Source organism: Phyllobates terribilis, unplaced genomic scaffold (genome assembly GCF_046119375.1).
Source record: "Phyllobates terribilis strain yellow unplaced genomic scaffold, ASM4611937v1 Scaffold_5__5_contigs__length_657084704, whole genome shotgun sequence".
Taxonomy (NCBI): domain Eukaryota; kingdom Metazoa; phylum Chordata; class Amphibia; order Anura; family Dendrobatidae; genus Phyllobates; species Phyllobates terribilis.
In genome coordinates, this window is record NW_027362765.1 from 147,391,271 (window position 1) to 147,409,031 (window position 17,761).

Sequence of the window (17,761 nt, forward strand, 5' to 3'; positions counted from 1 at the left end):
ACTGAACTGGAATTGTTTTGTAAAGAGGAATGGTCAAAAATACCTTCATCCAGGATCCAGGAAATCATTAAAAGCTACAGGAAGCGACTAGAGGCTGTTATTTTTGCAAAAGTAGGATCTACTAAATATTAATGTCACTTTTCTGGTGAGGTGCCCATACTTATGCACCTGTCAAATTTTGTTTGAATGCAGATTGCACATTTTCTGTTAGTACAATAAACCTCATTTCAAGGCAGAAACATTACTGTGTCCAACAGTTATTACATACTCGTATATCAAACTGAAATAGCTGTTGCAAAAACACCAATTTTTATAAAACATTAAGCTTAAGATTAATAGGGGTGCCCAAACTTTTTCATATAACTGTATATGAAGGAACAGTACAAGTGGCTGACATTTCAGGAGTGGATGCTGATGTGGATGCTATATCTGAAGGAACAGAACTAGTGGCTGACATTGCAGGAGTGGATGCTAATGTGGATGCTATATATAAAGGAACAGTACTAGTGGCTGACATTTCAGGAGTGGATGCTGATGTGGATGCTATATCTGAAGGAACAGCACTAGTGGCTGACATTGCAGGAGTGGATGCTGATGTGGATGCTGATGTGGATGCTATATCTGAAGGAACAGAACTAGTGGCTGACATTGCAGGAGTGGATGCTGATGTGGATGCTATATCTGAAGGAACAGAACTAGTGGCTGACATTGCAGTAGTGGATGCTGATGTGGATGCTGATGTGGATGCTATATCTGAAGGAACAGTACTAGTGGCTGACATTTCAGGAGTGGATGCTGATGTGGATGCTGATGTAAATTCTGATGTGGATGCTGATGTGGATGCTATATCTGAAGGAACAGTACGTTTCGTTTCTGCTGAAATGGTTATTCACCTGGTGGCAGAAGGGGAGCACATATATTCTAGGCTTCTAGCACTTTCAGTAGTGAGGAGACTGCTCCTTCTTCTCTGCTTTGACAGCCCCCCTGCATGATATGTTCCCATTTCAGAGTTTGCTTGTGGGACGGAGGACAGTTGAAGCTGGAATCTTATTTGAACTATATTAGCTGAGATAAAAATCTCTTCTTTTTCAGGCTATATTTTGTTGTTTTTAAGGGTGAAGAAAGCAGTGGACTACTAGGTCACTAGCATGAAAAATGTGCAGCTAAATGCAGCCGTTTTTTTGTGTAAAGTTGTCTGAAAGTTTAATTACGCTTTAATATATACAGATCAGCATGGGCCCCTATGCTCAGGGGGCCCCCGATCAAGTGCCCATTGGGCCCACGTAATAAGACCACTGGACAGGCGGCCTGCAAATCTCTTTCCCTCCTTGCATTCCTGAATCTTCTGTTGATTAGTCAGGCTAGCACGCCATCATGTATGCGTCACACCACAATGATGATGTCACGCCAGCCCGGCAAATGAAAAGAAGAGCCAGGAATGCAAGGAGGGAAGGATATTCGCAGACCTCCTGTCCAGTGGTCGCACATTGCTGACCTGTGTGATAGACCGGAGTTCTGCGATTCGATCATTCTACCTCTACTGAGCAATGGTTTAATACTCCTGGGGGCCGCTTTACCTTCCTTTCCGCACTGACTGGTCTTTCTCACTGACTCTGTTCTTGAAGTCTTATTAAACTATGTATTAAACCTTGTCTTTCTTTACCCAGATATTTACACTATTCAAGGAAATTCCAATGGTCGCCCCTGTGCATTCCCTTTTAAGTACGACGGTCAATGGTTCCATAGCTGCACTAGAACGGCACGGGAAGACGGCCATCTTTGGTGCGCAACTACCGTTGACTATGGCAGAGACGAAAAATGGGGTTTCTGTCCTGTAAAAAGTAAGTTGGTCCAAACTGTAACTTGGATAACCCCAATATATTATCTCTGCAGTCTTGTCACACTTAGATTCGTCCAGCAATATGAGACTGTTTGGCAAAACCATACGACATTGCTAATGTGTAGTGAGAAAAAGAAGATTGATTATAATCATGCCTCTCTTATGTCACTGGCAGACATGGGGACGGCTACAATGGCTGCACATTACAGGGACCATCATATATCAGCTTCCCTGACCACTGTGAAAATGACTAGGTGGATATGGCATTCCAGATCAGATGTTATTGGCTATTCATTTTCTATAAAGGGAATATGTCATCAGATAATGACCTATAGTTTAAATCAAGTTTCTTTATTTAAATGGATTTAAAAAAAAGTGATGTTTTACACAGCGGGTGAAATAAGTATTGACCATGTCACCAATTTTCTAAAAAAATATATTTATAAAGGTGATATTGACATAAAATTGTCACTAGATGTCGGTAACAAGTTCAACCCATCCAATCCACACAAGCAAAGAAATCAAATCATAGATGTCCATAAATTAAGTTATGTGTAATAATGAGAAATGACACAGGGAAAAAGTATTGAACACGCTTATTGAAATTCATTTAACACTTCGTACAAAAGCCTTTGTTGGTGATGACAGCTTAAAGACGCCTCCTGTATGGAGAAACTTGAAGCTCATCAAGACAATGCCAAGAGTGTGCAAAGCAGTCATCAAAGCAAAAGGTGGCTACTTTGAAGAACCTAGAATATAAGACATATTTTCAGTTGTTTCACACTTTTTTGTTAAGTATATAATTCCACATGTGTTAATTCATAGTTTTGATGCCTTCAGTGTGAATGTACAATTTTCATAGTCATGAAAATACAGAAAAATCTTTAAATGAGAAGGTGTGTCCAAACTTTTGGTCTGTACTGTACATATGTATGCATATATATACATATATATATTTATATAGTGACATGGAAAATGAAAAAAAAAGTACAGAAACATAACATTATGATCACTTTTTATTAAATACATTTATCATTAATACCTTGTTTAAACCATAAGTATTTTCTTGAGACAAATTCTGTTTAACATTTTTGTTCAGTGGATAATGCAGGGAAAATTCCGCATTATTTTACCGCGAAATGAATAGACAACCATGTAATACATAGCCAGGCCGATTCCACCACAGCAAAGCTGATCTTATTATTTTATTACAAATTAATCACTTGTGTGTGTCCTAATAGGGATCATAGTTGATTACTGCATGCTGATTATGCATGAAACTTAATATTACTAATAGACAGTATGTTCCCTTTGGTAGCATGAACTGACAGACAGCATTTTATCTTTCAAATTAATGTCTACATGGGGGGCGGAATTGGAGCTCTGTATCAGGAAAACAGCTCCCACTGCTTTATAGATATATTAAAGGGGTTGTCCAATGCTCTAATATTGATTGCCTATTCCCAGGATAGGCTATCAATATTAGATTGACGGGGTCTGACCCCCAGAATCCCCACTGACCAGCTGTTATCAGCTCTGACAGCCGACAGATATAACCAGTGTACGGAGCAGAACAGCACAGCTCCACATTGTCTTTAGTGGCCGCTGTTGGGTACTGCAGCTCAGAAGAATTGGGTTGAGCACAAGATTTTTTATTTATTTATTTTTTTACCTAAAAGCAAGGTGGAATTTTTTGGTATTTTCTTTTTGTATTTTATTTTCCTAAAAAAAAGGACATGGCAGTTTTTATTTTCTAGTAGCCAAATTGTATGAAATGGAGACTTTAACTGAATATGCTGGCTTTTTTCACTTTTATCTTCAGTCCTTGCTGTTACGCACTGCTTGTCTATTGCATTTATACAATATTATTTGTGCTGATTTTTTTTTTTTTACTTAAATTCTTTAGTAGCTTTTTCCCTGTATTCTGCAGTGGATACCCCATAAATCTTCTCCTTCCCTGTTTACGCTTGGCCATTCTGCCTGACATGGAGGTATAGAAATAAATACATTACTTGTACAATGGAGCTGGGGCTGGAATGTACAGATCTTATCTACTCTATATCGCTGTTTGTTCAGATGGTTTTAACGGGCTTAGTTCGACTTCCTCCTAAGATGCCATGTAATTGAGCGATCCTTTCTTGCTGATAGACTAATAATTAATTTCTGCGCGTTTCAGGCCCTGATTGTGAAACATTCTGGGACAAGGATCCACTAACCAGCAGCTGCTACCAGTTTAATTCCCAGGCGGCGCTGTCATGGGGAGAAGCATGGACCAGTTGCCTACAGCAAGATGCCAATCTCCTCAGCATTAATGAGATCCACGAACAGACATACATTAATGGTGGGTTGTTACAAACAAAAAATGTTTATATTCTTATACATAGTGTATGGAGATTTATTAAATTCCGTGAGGACGCAAATATTTTGGTTTCAGGCAACTTACCGTATATCACAATGTTAAAAGGATTTTGAGGGAATAAGTTACTTGAGGTTATCATCCTGAGCCAGGTTAAAATATCAAAAAAGCTGTCAGTCACTCTCCGCTCCTCCAGTGATGCCTCTCTGCCACTGCTAACATCTTTCTTTACAAGCTGCAAATGTGACATCACGACTGTGTTCAGTTGCTTGTGTCGCCTACATTGGCAGAGCTGTGTTATCATTGTGTAATAGCTCACACGGGAAAATAGGTGAAATACTAAATACTGCAACTGACCCAGCCGGTTCCTGTACAGACTAGAGATTCTGACCCCGTAGTCCCTAGTGGTTCCTACATGGGCTGAAAAAGCCCTAGCAACAGGCTAAATGATGGCAGCTCAAACCTGTGCTGCCTGAAAGGCCGTCAAACGCTTCACGTTCCTCCTAAGGAACTGGAGGGCAGAGCGGAGTGCGATTTACCTACTGAAGGGAAGGAGTGCTGAGATAGAAAGAGATCCCAGAGTGAGTTAAAACAAACCACGGAGTAAAAAATGAGAAGATAAGGTACGTACTGCTATAGAGTATGCTGCCTACTTCCTAAACAAGAAACAGAAGATAGCTGCAGGGTGAAAAACATAAACAGCAGAGAGATAAACCTTAGCTGGTCTTTCACCGACTGGCATAAACAACAGCAGTACGTCTGAACATCCAAATGAGAATATCTCCAGCAGGAAATGGCAGCAGAGAGAAAGTATATATAGCTGCACCCGAAAGGTGATAGGGCTGACAAATGAATAAATGAAAACACCTGTTAACCTAAAAAGACTAAAGCAAATATAGCAGAAACTAAACACCCGGAGAAAAGGTGTAACTGCTGTGGCTCGGTGGATAGAGAAGCCGACCTCACAGCACAGGCTCAAGAGTTTGAACCCAGACATATGACAAGCTGTCTTGTAGTCATGATGTCACATGTGCAGCCTGTAAACAAAGACTGGAGCAGCAGCAGAGAGGCACCCCTGGAGCAGCTGAGGGTAACAGCTCTCAACCTAGAACAAATGGTAGGCTGTAGAAACAAATTCTTGGAGAACCCCTTTAAGCTGCATTCACACTTGTGTCATGCTTTCAATTTTATTGTGGGCTCCGTCACTTTACCGGGAATAATGGCGTTAGATGTAGCACTATTTTTCCCATCAACTTTGAGGGAAGCTTGTTTATACCTCCTCTTAGTTGGCCTACTTTCTGACCCTTTTTTGCACCTTAATTTTGACAGCAGAGGGAAAGTATATATAGCTGCACCCGAAAGGTGATAGGGCTGACAAATGAAAAAATGAAAACACCTGTTAACCTAAAAAGACTAAAGCAAATATAGCAGAAACTAAACACCCGGAGAAAAGGTGTAACTGCTGTGGCTCGGCAGATAGAGAAGCCGACCTCACAGCACAGGCTCAAGAGTTTGAACATAATTTTGACATAATATGGCACATTCAATTGTCTTTTTTTTTTTGCCTTATCCCTTTCCATAACATTCCTCCTACCCATTTTCAAGTAAGCCACAATAAGTGTTTAGACACATAATAAATTGGTATAAAACTAAATTCACTAATGTCAAGTCAAAGTTCACTCTTTTATTAAATGTGGCCCCAATGCTTCAAATAAAAGTTTAATTCATACATTGAAGTTGTAGGATATGTATTAAAATGCCATACTAAAGGCCTCCATACAGATTAGATAAAATACGGCAAAACCCGCTTGGTTCCGCAAGATCAGCCAAGCAAATAATGTGCATGGGGGATTCCTGACTCTCCCTTGACAGATGATGTTGGGAGAGAGGAGGATCCAAACTGCTGAATTTCGACAGCCGATTCTTTTGTTCAGTGGGACATAAGCCAATGCCAGAAAAGTCTGCCAGCGGTTTTCTCACAAAGAACATAGGAGCGCTCGGTCGAGTTGAGTGTTCCTATGTATGGAGTCAAGGGAAACAGTTGTTGGATGAACGTTCATCCACCAGCTGTCTAATATGAATGGAGGCCTTAAAGAGGATATCTGATAGAAACAAGTTATCAACTATCCAGTTAGTGCCAATCCAACTGCTGGGACTCGCACCGATCATCAGAATAAGGAATTTTTATCCCTGATGGGGCATTTTTATCCCTGTTAGATAGGAGCAGCAATCAACATACCCAACATCTGCTCCATTCATTCTCTATGGGGCTGTTGGAAAAAGCAGAGCGCATCCTACAGGAAATGAAAGGTCAAGCATGGACATTGCAGCTCCATTCTACCAAGGATAAAAGTTCCCCTTTCTGCCTATCGGCAGAAGTCCCGGCAGTTTAACCCCTACTGATGTACAAGTTATAATGATCCTGCGGATAGGTGATAATGTGTTTTCATTTGCGAACCCCTTTAATTCACATAAAGAGTTTATTCAGATTGCTGAGCTACAGAACAAATTGTTAACTCTTCACACCGTGTTTCATAAAACTTACTGAATTATCTACAAGTGTAACCAGGTCATATCACTATAGTTTGTTTCAGTTCTGGTTATTATTAGAGTTGAGCAAGTGATTTTGTGCTGCCCTGGTCCTGCGTCCAGTCTGGTTATGATGTCGCGGGACATAGTCGCGGGACATGACTTACTTTGTGCAACCTTTCCTCACAGGCCTCCTGACAGGATACACTTCCACTCTTTGGATAGGGCTCAATGACATTAACATTAATGGGGGCTGGCAATGGTCTGATGGATCGCCATTAAAATTCTTGAACTGGGAGATCGGTAAGTAACAGAATCCCATTCTCTTAACTATCTGTTTGCCATCTGAAAACATATTCTAAAGTTTTGGTCATTTTGTGATACCGTAGTGTTATGTAATTGTTGTAAGTGTAACAGCTAGGCATCAGGGGGTTGAGTAGTGATGAGCAAGCATCCTTGTTTAACCCTTTTACCGATCATGCTCGGGTGCTTACCGAGTATCTTCGGCGTGCTTATGTATTATTTTCGAGTCCCTGCATCTGCATGATTTACGGCTGTAAGACAGCCTCAACACATGTGAGGATTCCCTAACAAAAAAGCAATCCCTGCATGTGTTGAGGCTGTCTTACAGATGTAAATCATGCAGACGCAGGGACTCAAACATAATATACGAACACGCCGAAGATACTCGGTCAGCACCCGAGCATGCTCGGTGAAAGGGTTAAACAAGCATGCTCGCTCATCACTAGTGTTGAGCTGTAATTTAGATATTTTATAAAATTTCATTTTTAGAGAGGTTTCTTACAATTGTTATAAAGTATATTAAGACAGGCAGTCAAGGATGCTGCCGTCAATTAAATTGTGCCACGCTGGTGCCTCCACCTTTTTCCAATAAAGTCTATGGGTATTATTGAAAGAGCCACCTCTCCATTGAAAAGAAATTTAATAAATGTTAAAAATAGGAATACCCTTTCACTGTCTGGCTAGTAAAGGACTTGTTTGATAATGAAAACTCTCTCTTTAACTGTATCTTGCTATTATGAGAGCACTGTTCAAAGTCACCTGGCAGCTCCAAAATGGCTACCATGGACAGGTATGGCGTAAGCTACTCTGTTTCCCAGAGCCCAGAGGTTGCCCTGGCCTTCACCCTTTCACCTTTTAACCCCTGGGCAGGGATCTAGACATATACAGGGTTCCCTGGGCAAGGGCCACAGAGTCAGCTGCTGTTCGGTGGTGCAAGCTGGCAGGAAGGATAGTCAGGTAGCTAGGTCAGATCCAGGAGGTCACATCAGGAACAGAATCATAAAACAAGCAGGTAGTCAAATGTCAAGCCGAAATCAAAGAAAGGGAATAATCAGGACAAAACACAGGAGCACAGCATCGTGGTAAAAAGCAGGATAACAGAACTATTGACTGGCAGTGGGAACTGGCTCTCAGGGGTTTATCTAGTAACAGCCCCACCCAGTGCTGACAGCAGATGGAAACCTAAACTAACAAGATTAATCCCTTAGCTTTTGGACTGGCCAAAGCCACAAGTCCCAGAAATAATATAAGATAGATGCTATGAAGCATCACCCGCAAAGAAGATGTGGTGCTGCTTAGCGGCCGAAACATAGACCGGCAGAGATGTTACACTGTCTCAGTAATCAGTGCATCACTATGGTTCTGGTTTCTGTATTGATTTGGTTGTCAAATGGTCTGTTTTTTTCTTGGCGATCAGTGGGCCACATGAGTCTAATTTCTTTGGGTGTAACAATTATAGTGTATAACTAAGGAGACTGTTTGCGTGGGGCAAGACACAACAGTACACAGTTTATAGGTGAAAAGTCTATATTAAAGCACACAGTGTTTTACACAAAAATGCAGAGAAATCTCAAAGTCTTAAGTTCACAGAATAATGAGTCTTTGCAAGGATGGTTCACCGTTATATATGTATATATCAGCAAGTCCATACAATGCAGAAGCAATCAAAGAGGCCCGGGTAAAAGTCTCGGACAGTGCAGACCAGTCCCGTGCTCAGCGACCATCCGAATAAGGAGAGTGAGAACTCAGAGCAGCTTACTTGAGAGCCAAAGCATATGGAGGGCAGAGGTGCAGAGAAACGAGCACAAAACAGCCAGGGACACGAGAAATGCTGGAAACTAGAGTATGACGCAGGCTCTCAGGGAACAGGAGATTGCAGCAGAACTTCAGGAGCATGCAGAAAGCCAGGAAGTCACCAGAAGGAGGATCTCAGGCAAAATACTCTAGCACTGGACTAGAGGCTGGGGTGGAGTTATAAGGGCAGGAGGTAAGGGCACATGATACAGAAGACGCCATCTTGAAAAAGGGCAGAAATGTCCCAAAGGAAAACAAAACATTCAGAGTCCTGACATTACTCCCTCCTTAGTAGCGGCCTCAGGACGATCCTGGACCTGGTTTCTCAGGGAATCTTTGATGGAAACGAGAAATCTTTTGTTGGGCATTGATGTTTTCCACAGGTTCCCAAGAGTCTTCTTCAGGGAGATACCCCTGCCATCTTATCAAATACTGAAGCCGATTCCTGCGAATCCTAGAGTCAATCACTTCCTCCACCACAAATTCCTCTTGGCCATCAATCACTACAGGCTGTGTAGGTGGCTCAACACGTCCCTGGAAGGTATTAGGAGACACAGGCTTCAGTAAGGAAACATGAAAAACTGGATGTACCTTCATATTCCTAGGCAGCTTCAGATGGCAGGCCACAGAGCTCACAATACCGTTGATCTTGAAAGGACCGATGAACTTCTGTCCAAGCTTCTGTGAAGGAATGTTCAACTTCAGATTTTTAGTGGATAACCACACGGAATCTCCTACCTTGAACATGGGTGCTGGTTTACGGAATCTATCAGCCGATCTTTTGTAACGTTCCTCAGCCGAGGTCAGAGATTCCTTCAGAACCTCCAAATTTTGCCTCATTGCAGTCAGCCTTTCCTCTACAGCTGGAACAGGAGCATTAATCGGAGACCTACGAAAAATACTCGGATGAAAACCCAAATTGGCAAAGAAAGGTGTTAACTTAGTGGAGGCACTCTGAGAGTTGTTGTAAGAGAATTCAGCTAATGGAAGAAGCTCCAACCAATCATCCTGAAGATGGCTGATATAGCATCTTAGATATTGTTCCAAAGTCTGATTTGTACGCTCGGTCTGGCCATTTGTCTGAGGGTGATAAGCGGAAGAAAGACAGAAGTTAATATTGAGTGCAGAGCAAAACCCCTTCCAAAATCTTGAGGTAAACTGAACTCCACGGTCAGAGATGATCTCATCCGGGACCCCATGCAGCCGAAAAACAATTTGTATAATCAAGTTCACTGTATCCTTAGCTGAGGGGAGGCCAGTGCAAGGAACAAAATGAGCAGCCTTTGTCAGACGATCAACTACCACCAGGATCGTATTCATACCACCCGATGTAGGCAGCTCCACGATGAAGTCCATTGAGATAGACCCCCATGGACGGGACGGAACAGGTAATGGTTGCAGAAGACCCGTAGGTGACACACGAGGAGTCTTGTAACGAGCACATACCTCGCAAGAGAGCACATAGTCCTTAGTATCCTTCAGGCAGGTCGGCCACCAGAAAAATCTGTCTAGGAATTCTTGTGTCTTCTGTACCCTCCTGTGACCAGACAACTTGGAGTCGTGGACCAACTTGAGGATCTGCAGACGGACGGCCTCAGGGACGTAGATACGTCGATCTCTGAACCACATGCCACCCCTAAGAACGAAATTGATATCAGCAGGAGGATTGGCCAAAAATACATCACCGTCATAGGCCTCCTTGAACTCCTTCCATAAGTCTTGATTGTGGATCACTCCGATGAAGTTGGCATCAGAAAGAATGGTCTTGGACGGGGCTCCAGGTACGGAATCCGCAGCATGGATTCGGGATAAAGCATCAGCCTTCCCATTATGAGAACCTGGGCAGTACAAAATAACAAAGTTAAATTGATTTAAAAATAGATTCCAACGAGCCTGCCAAGGAGAAAGACATCTAGCGGATCTAAGGAACTCTAAATTGCGATGGTCAGTCAATACTACAATCTGTTGTGCGGCTCCTTGCAGATGGTGCCTCCATTCCTTGAAAGCTACAATAATAGCCAGCAATTCCTTGTCTCCCACATCGTAATTCTTTTCTGCTGAGGTAAGTCTACGGGAAAAGAAAGCACAAGGATGTAGCAGACTCTTCTCTCCAGTTCTTTGGGAGAGAATAGCCCCCAAAGCATTATCAGAAGCATCCACCTCCACAATGAAAGGCCTGGGTCTGGGTGGATCAACAGCGGTGCGGAGGTGAAACGGGTCTTAAGCCGATCAAAAGCTTCTTGAGCCTGTGATGACCACTTAAAGGGCTTTTCCTTCTTGGTCAAGGAAGTGATGGGCCGAACTATATCAGAAAAATTTTGAATAAAACGTCTATAGAAATTTGCAAAACCGATAAAACGTTGGACCTCTTTAACGTTCTTAGGTACCAGCCAGTCAAGGATTGCCTGAATCTTACCAGATTCCATGTTCAGCCCCTGAGGAGAGATGATATAACCTAAAAACTGGATCTCAGAACGATGGAACTCACATTTCTCCGGCTTGATATACAGATAGAGAACTATCAGACGTTTCAAAACAGATTTGACTTGTTCCTCATGTTCCTGCAGAGAGTCAGAAAAAATTAGAATATCGTCCAAATAGATCACCACAAACTGATCTAATAGATCTCTAAAAATGTCATTAGCAAGATGTTGAAACGTTGCAGGGGCATTACAAAGCTCGAAGGGCATCACGAGGTATTCAAAGTGTCCATACCGACATCTGAATGCTGTCTTCCATTCATCACCGGAATGAATACGCACCAGATTATAAGTCCCACGAAGGTCCAGTTTAGTGAATATCTTGGCATGACGAACTCTCCCCAATAATTCGGGAATCAACGGCAAAGGATAGCAATTCCCTATGGTTACCTTATTAAGTGCCCTATAGTCAATACAGGGTCTCAGGGTCCCATCCTTTTTCTTCACAAAAAATATAGGCGCCCCTGCTGGCGAAGAAGAAGGGCGTATGAAGCCTTTAGCCAGATTTTCATCAATATATTCCTTCAGGGCCTGAAGCTCAGGTGCCGCCAAAGGGTATACATTACTGATAGGGATAGCTGCCCCAGGAAGCAGCTCAATGGGACAGTCATAATGCCTATGTGGAGGAAGCTGATCTGCTTTCTGGTCACAAATATCAGAGAATTCTTTATACACAGAAGGTAAAGAAAAAACCTGTGCAGGAGATTCTTTATCTCCGGACTCGGGAACGGCTTCTGTAATCGCTGAGTTGCTCCTTGTCGGGAAGGTAATCTCCTTGGTCTCCCAGTTGATAATCGGGTTCCAAGCACGCAACCAAGGGATGCCTAAAATCACAGGAAAATGAGGAGAAGAAATTAATAGAAAAGAAAGTTGCTCCTGATGACTAGGCTCCAACAAAATTTCAAGGGGTACTGTTTCCTGATCCACAGGCCCAGAGACTAAGGGTGACCCATCCACTGTTTCCATGGCAATTGGTGAGGCTCTACACTGTATCTCAATGCCATGTTCCTTGGCGAAAGTAATGTCCATAAAGTTGCCCCCTGCGCCAGAGTCAATCATAGCCGCACTGGAAATCCACTGCCCTGTACACAGAATCTTAATAGGGAGAGAACAGTGAGAGTTCTTTTCCTGCAGCTCCCTGGGAGGTGTAGTCATAGAAAGAGAATGGAATACAGCATTTAATGGCAGGCTACATTCAGAGATGTCAGACTCATCGTCACAATTATCATACTCCCCTACCGCTGCTAGCACCTTGTTAGGCCGCTTAGGACAGTTGATTAGGAAGTGGTCTGACTGACCGCAGTAGAAACATAGCCTCTCTCGCAGATGGTGGTCCCGACGCGCATTACTCTCACGCCTCTGCACAGAATCAATCTGCATGGCCACCTCCTCTACCTCCCGAGATGATTTACCTGAAGGCTCTTTTGGAGGAAAGGAAAAATTAGACATACGGTTAAATACAGCCAATTTCTCCTGTCTACGCTCAGTAAGGCGAATGTCTATGCGTACACAATGCTGTATAAACGTTTCTAACTCTTGTGGTGACTCTGAACGGGCTAGTTCATCCTTCACAATGCTAGACAGACCTTTCTAAAAAATAGGCAATTGTGCATAACTGTCCCAATTAGTATCAACCGCTAATCTCCTAAATTCAGTCGCATATTCAATAACAGAGCGTTTACCCTGGTGTACAGATAATAAAGAAGATTCAGCAGTTGCGCGGCGATTAGGGTCATCAAACATTAATGCCATAGCGACCAAGAACTCATCCAAATCATTTAACCGTGGATCACGAGACTCGATCATCGGATTCGCCCAGGCGTGCGCTCGTGAGGTCAGCAGCATAATTACACACAATACTTTAGAACGATCAGTAGGAAAACGGTCAGCATGTGACGCGCCCCCTGGGCAGTGCGGGGGAACCCGGAACCGGGCCTTGTTGGATGCTGGGGGTTGTAGTTGTAAGGCAGGTACCGGAATGCAACGCACAGAGACACAAGGCGAGAACAGTCAGAGATGTTTGTAAACAGTTTTATACAACAGGTATACTGAAACAAGGGATTAGCAACAAGGGTAATGAACAGTGGTTTGAAATATCAGAAAAATACGAAATTTCTCAAAGTAAGGCGCAGTCTCTTAAAGTAAGGTGATGCCCTCAAGCATGAGAAGCACCACACAAGTTCTTTAACCGTGAATTTGGCCCTAGCGGGGGTCACCGGTTATTCCCGCTAGGCCGTGAGTCTCTTTCCGGATGAATTCAATTAAATCACGTTGTGCTACTTTAGCCCCAACCGTCCCCCTCCCAACCTGAGTACTTAAACCCAATTGTCCCCGGTACCGTGGGTGAGCAGTGGAAGTGACGGCCCTGCTCACGTATGCAGCTCCTCTGTGCTTGGCTGTTGGGGGCAGTCTCTCGAGCCTTGGATAGGGGGGTCCATGCCTCGTCTGTCGGCGGCCGACGTCGGGTTCCGCGAACTCACTCAGCACCGCGATCAGGTTCCTAGTATCCTCAGCAGGCACAGCACTCGAGTCACAACTGTGAGGGATCCGGAGCTCTTTTACCGGTGCCCAGCTGGAGCACCTCTCAGGCCTCTGGATTTGGCCTGTCACGCAGGGTTTCTCAGGACGCAGGGAGCACGTCTGCTCCTCTCTGCTGCTTGGCGCCAAAGACCCCTCAGGTTTGGCGCGCTGGTCTCTTATCTCTCTGAACTCCTTCCTGGAAGTCACCTGATCGGGTCCAGCCTCTGAATCTGCCCTCCCTGCAACTTCCTTTGTATATTTTGGTTCCGCTTTACTGTCTCTGGCCAGTAGATGGCAGTCTCGCTCCATCCTTGAAACGTCATGTTGAAGTTCTTTTACAAGCTTTTTTGCTCGTTCTACATTCCTCCCTCCTTTTTGCTCGCCAGTCCTCGGGCGAGTGGACTCCTCGCAGAATTGATGTCTCCTTCCAGGCAGTGCAAGCTCAGACAGGAGTTGGGAACACTCCTGCGTTTTCTGTTGGATTCGAGACCAGATAAACTCTTCCTGAGCATACCGGTTAGGAGGAATTCCGGCATTAGCCCGCTCAGTTCTGCGGGGCTCTTCTTGCGGAGGAGACTCCGGGAGATCCGAGGAATCAACTACTGGGGATTGCAAATCATTTCCTGACTCATTCTGACTTCCACTTGGGAGTGGCACCAACGGTTCTGACGGGCCCAACTGCATTGTGGCCCATCCTTCTTCATCCCCCAAGGTTCCTGTATGTGGCACTTCAGCTAACACGTCTGAGGGCCCAGCCCTGTTACAGACTTCTGCTTCAGAGGAGCAAGGTCGCAACATATTACGGTGCAACACCCTGGATGTCGCGGCGTCATCCCCTTCGGGCCTAACCTCGTAGACGGGGTTGTCTGGGTGAACCTTCTTCATCACCCGATACGGTATTGCCTCCCAACGATGGTCCAGCTTACTCCCAAATCGTTTAGCCCTCACCAGCACTCGGTCTCCTGGCTGAAGCGATCCACCTGTGGTCGGGGGCCGAACTGCATGCTCTACTTCCTGAAACTTCTGAGCAACCAGTCTTCTCACGGTATGGAGTCGACGCTGGTGTTCTCGAATCCAGGTACTTGGGCTACTGCCCGGACCGGGGTCTTCTGAGTCTAGCTCCAGTTCGGTGATTTCTCGGCCACTTCTTCCAAACAGCAACAAGTAGGGGGTGTAGCCGGTGGTTGCATGAACTCGATTATTATACACCCACACCAGCTCGGACACGAATTCGGGCCACTTCATCTTTTTGTCCGCTTCCAGTGTTCGCAACATTTGCAACAGGGTTCGGTTAAAGCGCTTGCATGCACCGTTCCCTTGCGGGTGGTAGGGCGTTGTCCGGGAACGGTCGATGCCATAGATGCGGTATAGCTCATCCATCACTCGTCCTTGGAAGCAGGCCTCCTGGTCAGAATGTATTCGCTTCGGGCACCCATAAATCCGGATGAAATCTTGACAGATGGCCTTGGCTGCGGCTTCTGCCGTCTGATCTTTAGTGGGCGTCACTACTGCAAACTTGGTGAAGTGATCAGTCATGACTAAACAGTGTCCATAACTGTTGTATGAAGTTCCTACCATCAAGTAGTCAATCATCAAGACTTCCAAGGGGGCAGAAGTTCGGATGGTCTGAATGGGAGCTCTTTGCTCCGGGGGATTGTTCAACTCACACTGGCGACATGTTCGGCAGACCCCCTCGACTTCTTGTCGCAGTTGAGGCCAATACACCAGCCGTTGCAACCACCGGAAGGTCTTTTCTACTCCGAAGTGAGCACCTCTTCTATGAGCTTCTTGGGCTAGCTGTGTTACTAGCGCTCCTGGAACTACCACTTGCCAGGTCACATCAAACTCTCGAGGCAGCTGGATTCTTCGGCATAGCAAGCCGTCCTTCAGGAGGAGCCTCTCCCACTGGCCTAGGATTTGTAGGGTAGTTGGAAGTGAAGCGGCTCTGGTTTCCTGGTCAGGTCTCTGATTAAGGGCGACCCATTCTCTCAACTTTGCTAGCTCCGGGTCGGATTGGTGCAGATGTATCCATTCGTCTCTTGAACGGCCCAGAATCTGAGTGGGCCTCGGCTCCCCTCTGTTCTCTTGGGCGTCGACCACAGCAGCGGCGAACTGGCTGAAATCCGGGATCTCGTCGCCTTCGAGCTCCTCATCTCTGTCCTTCTTCGGCCCCACCTGAGTGACCCGGGACAGGGCATCTGCATGTGTGTTCAGGGCCTTGGACCGATAGGCGATTTTATACTGGAATTTGGACATCCTTGCGACCCACCGCTGTTCTAACGCGCCCAGTTTGGCATTCTCCAAGTGGGCCAAAGGGTTGTTATCTGTCCGCACTTGCACTTCTGACCCTGACAGGTACTCAGCAAACTTCTCGGTCATGGCCCACACCAGTGCCAGTAGCTCCAGCTTAAACGAACTGTAGTTGTCCGGATTCTTCTCCGTATCTCGGAGTGACCGGCTGGCATACGCGATCACTCGCTCTTTCCCTCCTTGTACTTGAGCCAGCACTGCTCCCAGCCCATGCAAGCTTCCATCAGTGTACAACATGAACGGCTGTGAAAAGTCAGCGTAGGCCAGAATCGGGGCATCTGTTAGCGCCATTTTCAATGCTCGGAATGCCTCTTCTTGTCGTGGGCCCCACTGAATGGGCTGCCGCTTGGCTCCCCCAGCTGTTCCTCTCAGCAATTCATTGAGCGGGTTCGCAATCTTAGCGAAGTCTTTAATGAATCTGCGGTAGTATCCAGCGAGCCCCAGGAATGCCCTTAGTTCCCTTAGATTGGCGGGCATGGGCCACTTCTGCATGGCAGCTACTTTCTCCGCAGTGGGGTGCACCCCTGCACTGGACACAGTGTGCCCCAAATATTCAATTTCTCGTTTGAAGAGACGACACTTACGAGGCTTAATTTTCAGGCCATGCCTTTGTAGCCGTTCTAACACTTGTTCCAATTGGCGGAGATGATCCTCAAACGTAGCGGAATAGATAATTATATCGTCCAGATATATTAAAGTGGCTTCAAAGTTGAGGTCCCCCAAGCATCTCTCCATCAGCCGTTGGAAGGTTCCTGGCGCATTTGTTAGACCGAACGGCATTCGATTGAACTCAAACAGGCCCATAGGGAGAACAAAAGCTGTCTTCGGACGATCCTTCTCAGCTACTGGGACCTGCCAATAGCCACTGGCCAGGTCGAGGGAGGAGAAGAATTTGGCGCTCCCTAGTGCAGATAGAGACTCTTCGATTCGGGGGAGTGGATAGGAGTCCCGCACTGTACAGGCATTCAGCTTCCGATAGTGTACGCAGAATCTCAAGGTACCGTCCTTCTTTCGGACCAGCACGATCGGAGCCGCCCAGGGGCTCTGGCTTTCACGGATCACACCGTTCCGCAACATGTGGGCCAACAGCTCTTTCACCTCCTGGTACATTTGAGGCGGGATCTGCCAATATCTCTCTCGGATGGGAGCAGTATTTCTGGTGGGTATTTCGTGCTGAATGTCCCGAGTGCACCCGAAATCATCTTCATGCTGTGCAAACACTCCCTGATATCGCTGTAGATAGAAGTTGTTCGATCTGCCTTACTTGTCCAGCAGAAAACTCAGTCAGGTTAGCTTCCATTTCTTCCAGGAGGTGGCGTCCAGCCAACGGTTCTCTTCCATGTTCCTGGCTATTGAGGGACACCTCTAGGGTCCATGGTTTTCCTTCCACAGGTGCCAGCCCTATAGCGTCAGCTCTAGTAAGGGCCTCCGGCATTACGCACACTCGCGCCACCTCTTGTCGGGGCAACAACTGTAAACTGGTGCCACTTAAATTGATGCAGCGCACGGGTACTCGACCGTGCCGCACGGTGGCCAGAGTTCGAGCAATCAGGAGTCCAGAGGGCGCTTCTTCTCCCTCCATTGGTTCAACTTGAATGTCCACGCCCTCTAAGGACACATATGCCAGCA

At 45.4% G+C, this 17,761-nt stretch overlaps 1 protein-coding gene across 1 annotated transcript in view; it reads left to right on the forward strand.

The window, feature by feature from the left end:
- The window catches only part of MRC2 (mannose receptor C-type 2), a 135,398-nt gene that overhangs the window by 49,626 nt on the left and 68,011 nt on the right, over positions 1-17,761 (forward strand). Inside the window, exons 3-5 of the mRNA XM_073683147.1 lie at positions 1,668-1,841; positions 4,017-4,181; positions 6,915-7,028. Coding sequence (XP_073539248.1) covers positions 1,668-1,841; positions 4,017-4,181; positions 6,915-7,028 — 453 coding nt within the window. The remainder of the gene's footprint in view (positions 1-1,667; positions 1,842-4,016; positions 4,182-6,914; positions 7,029-17,761) is intronic.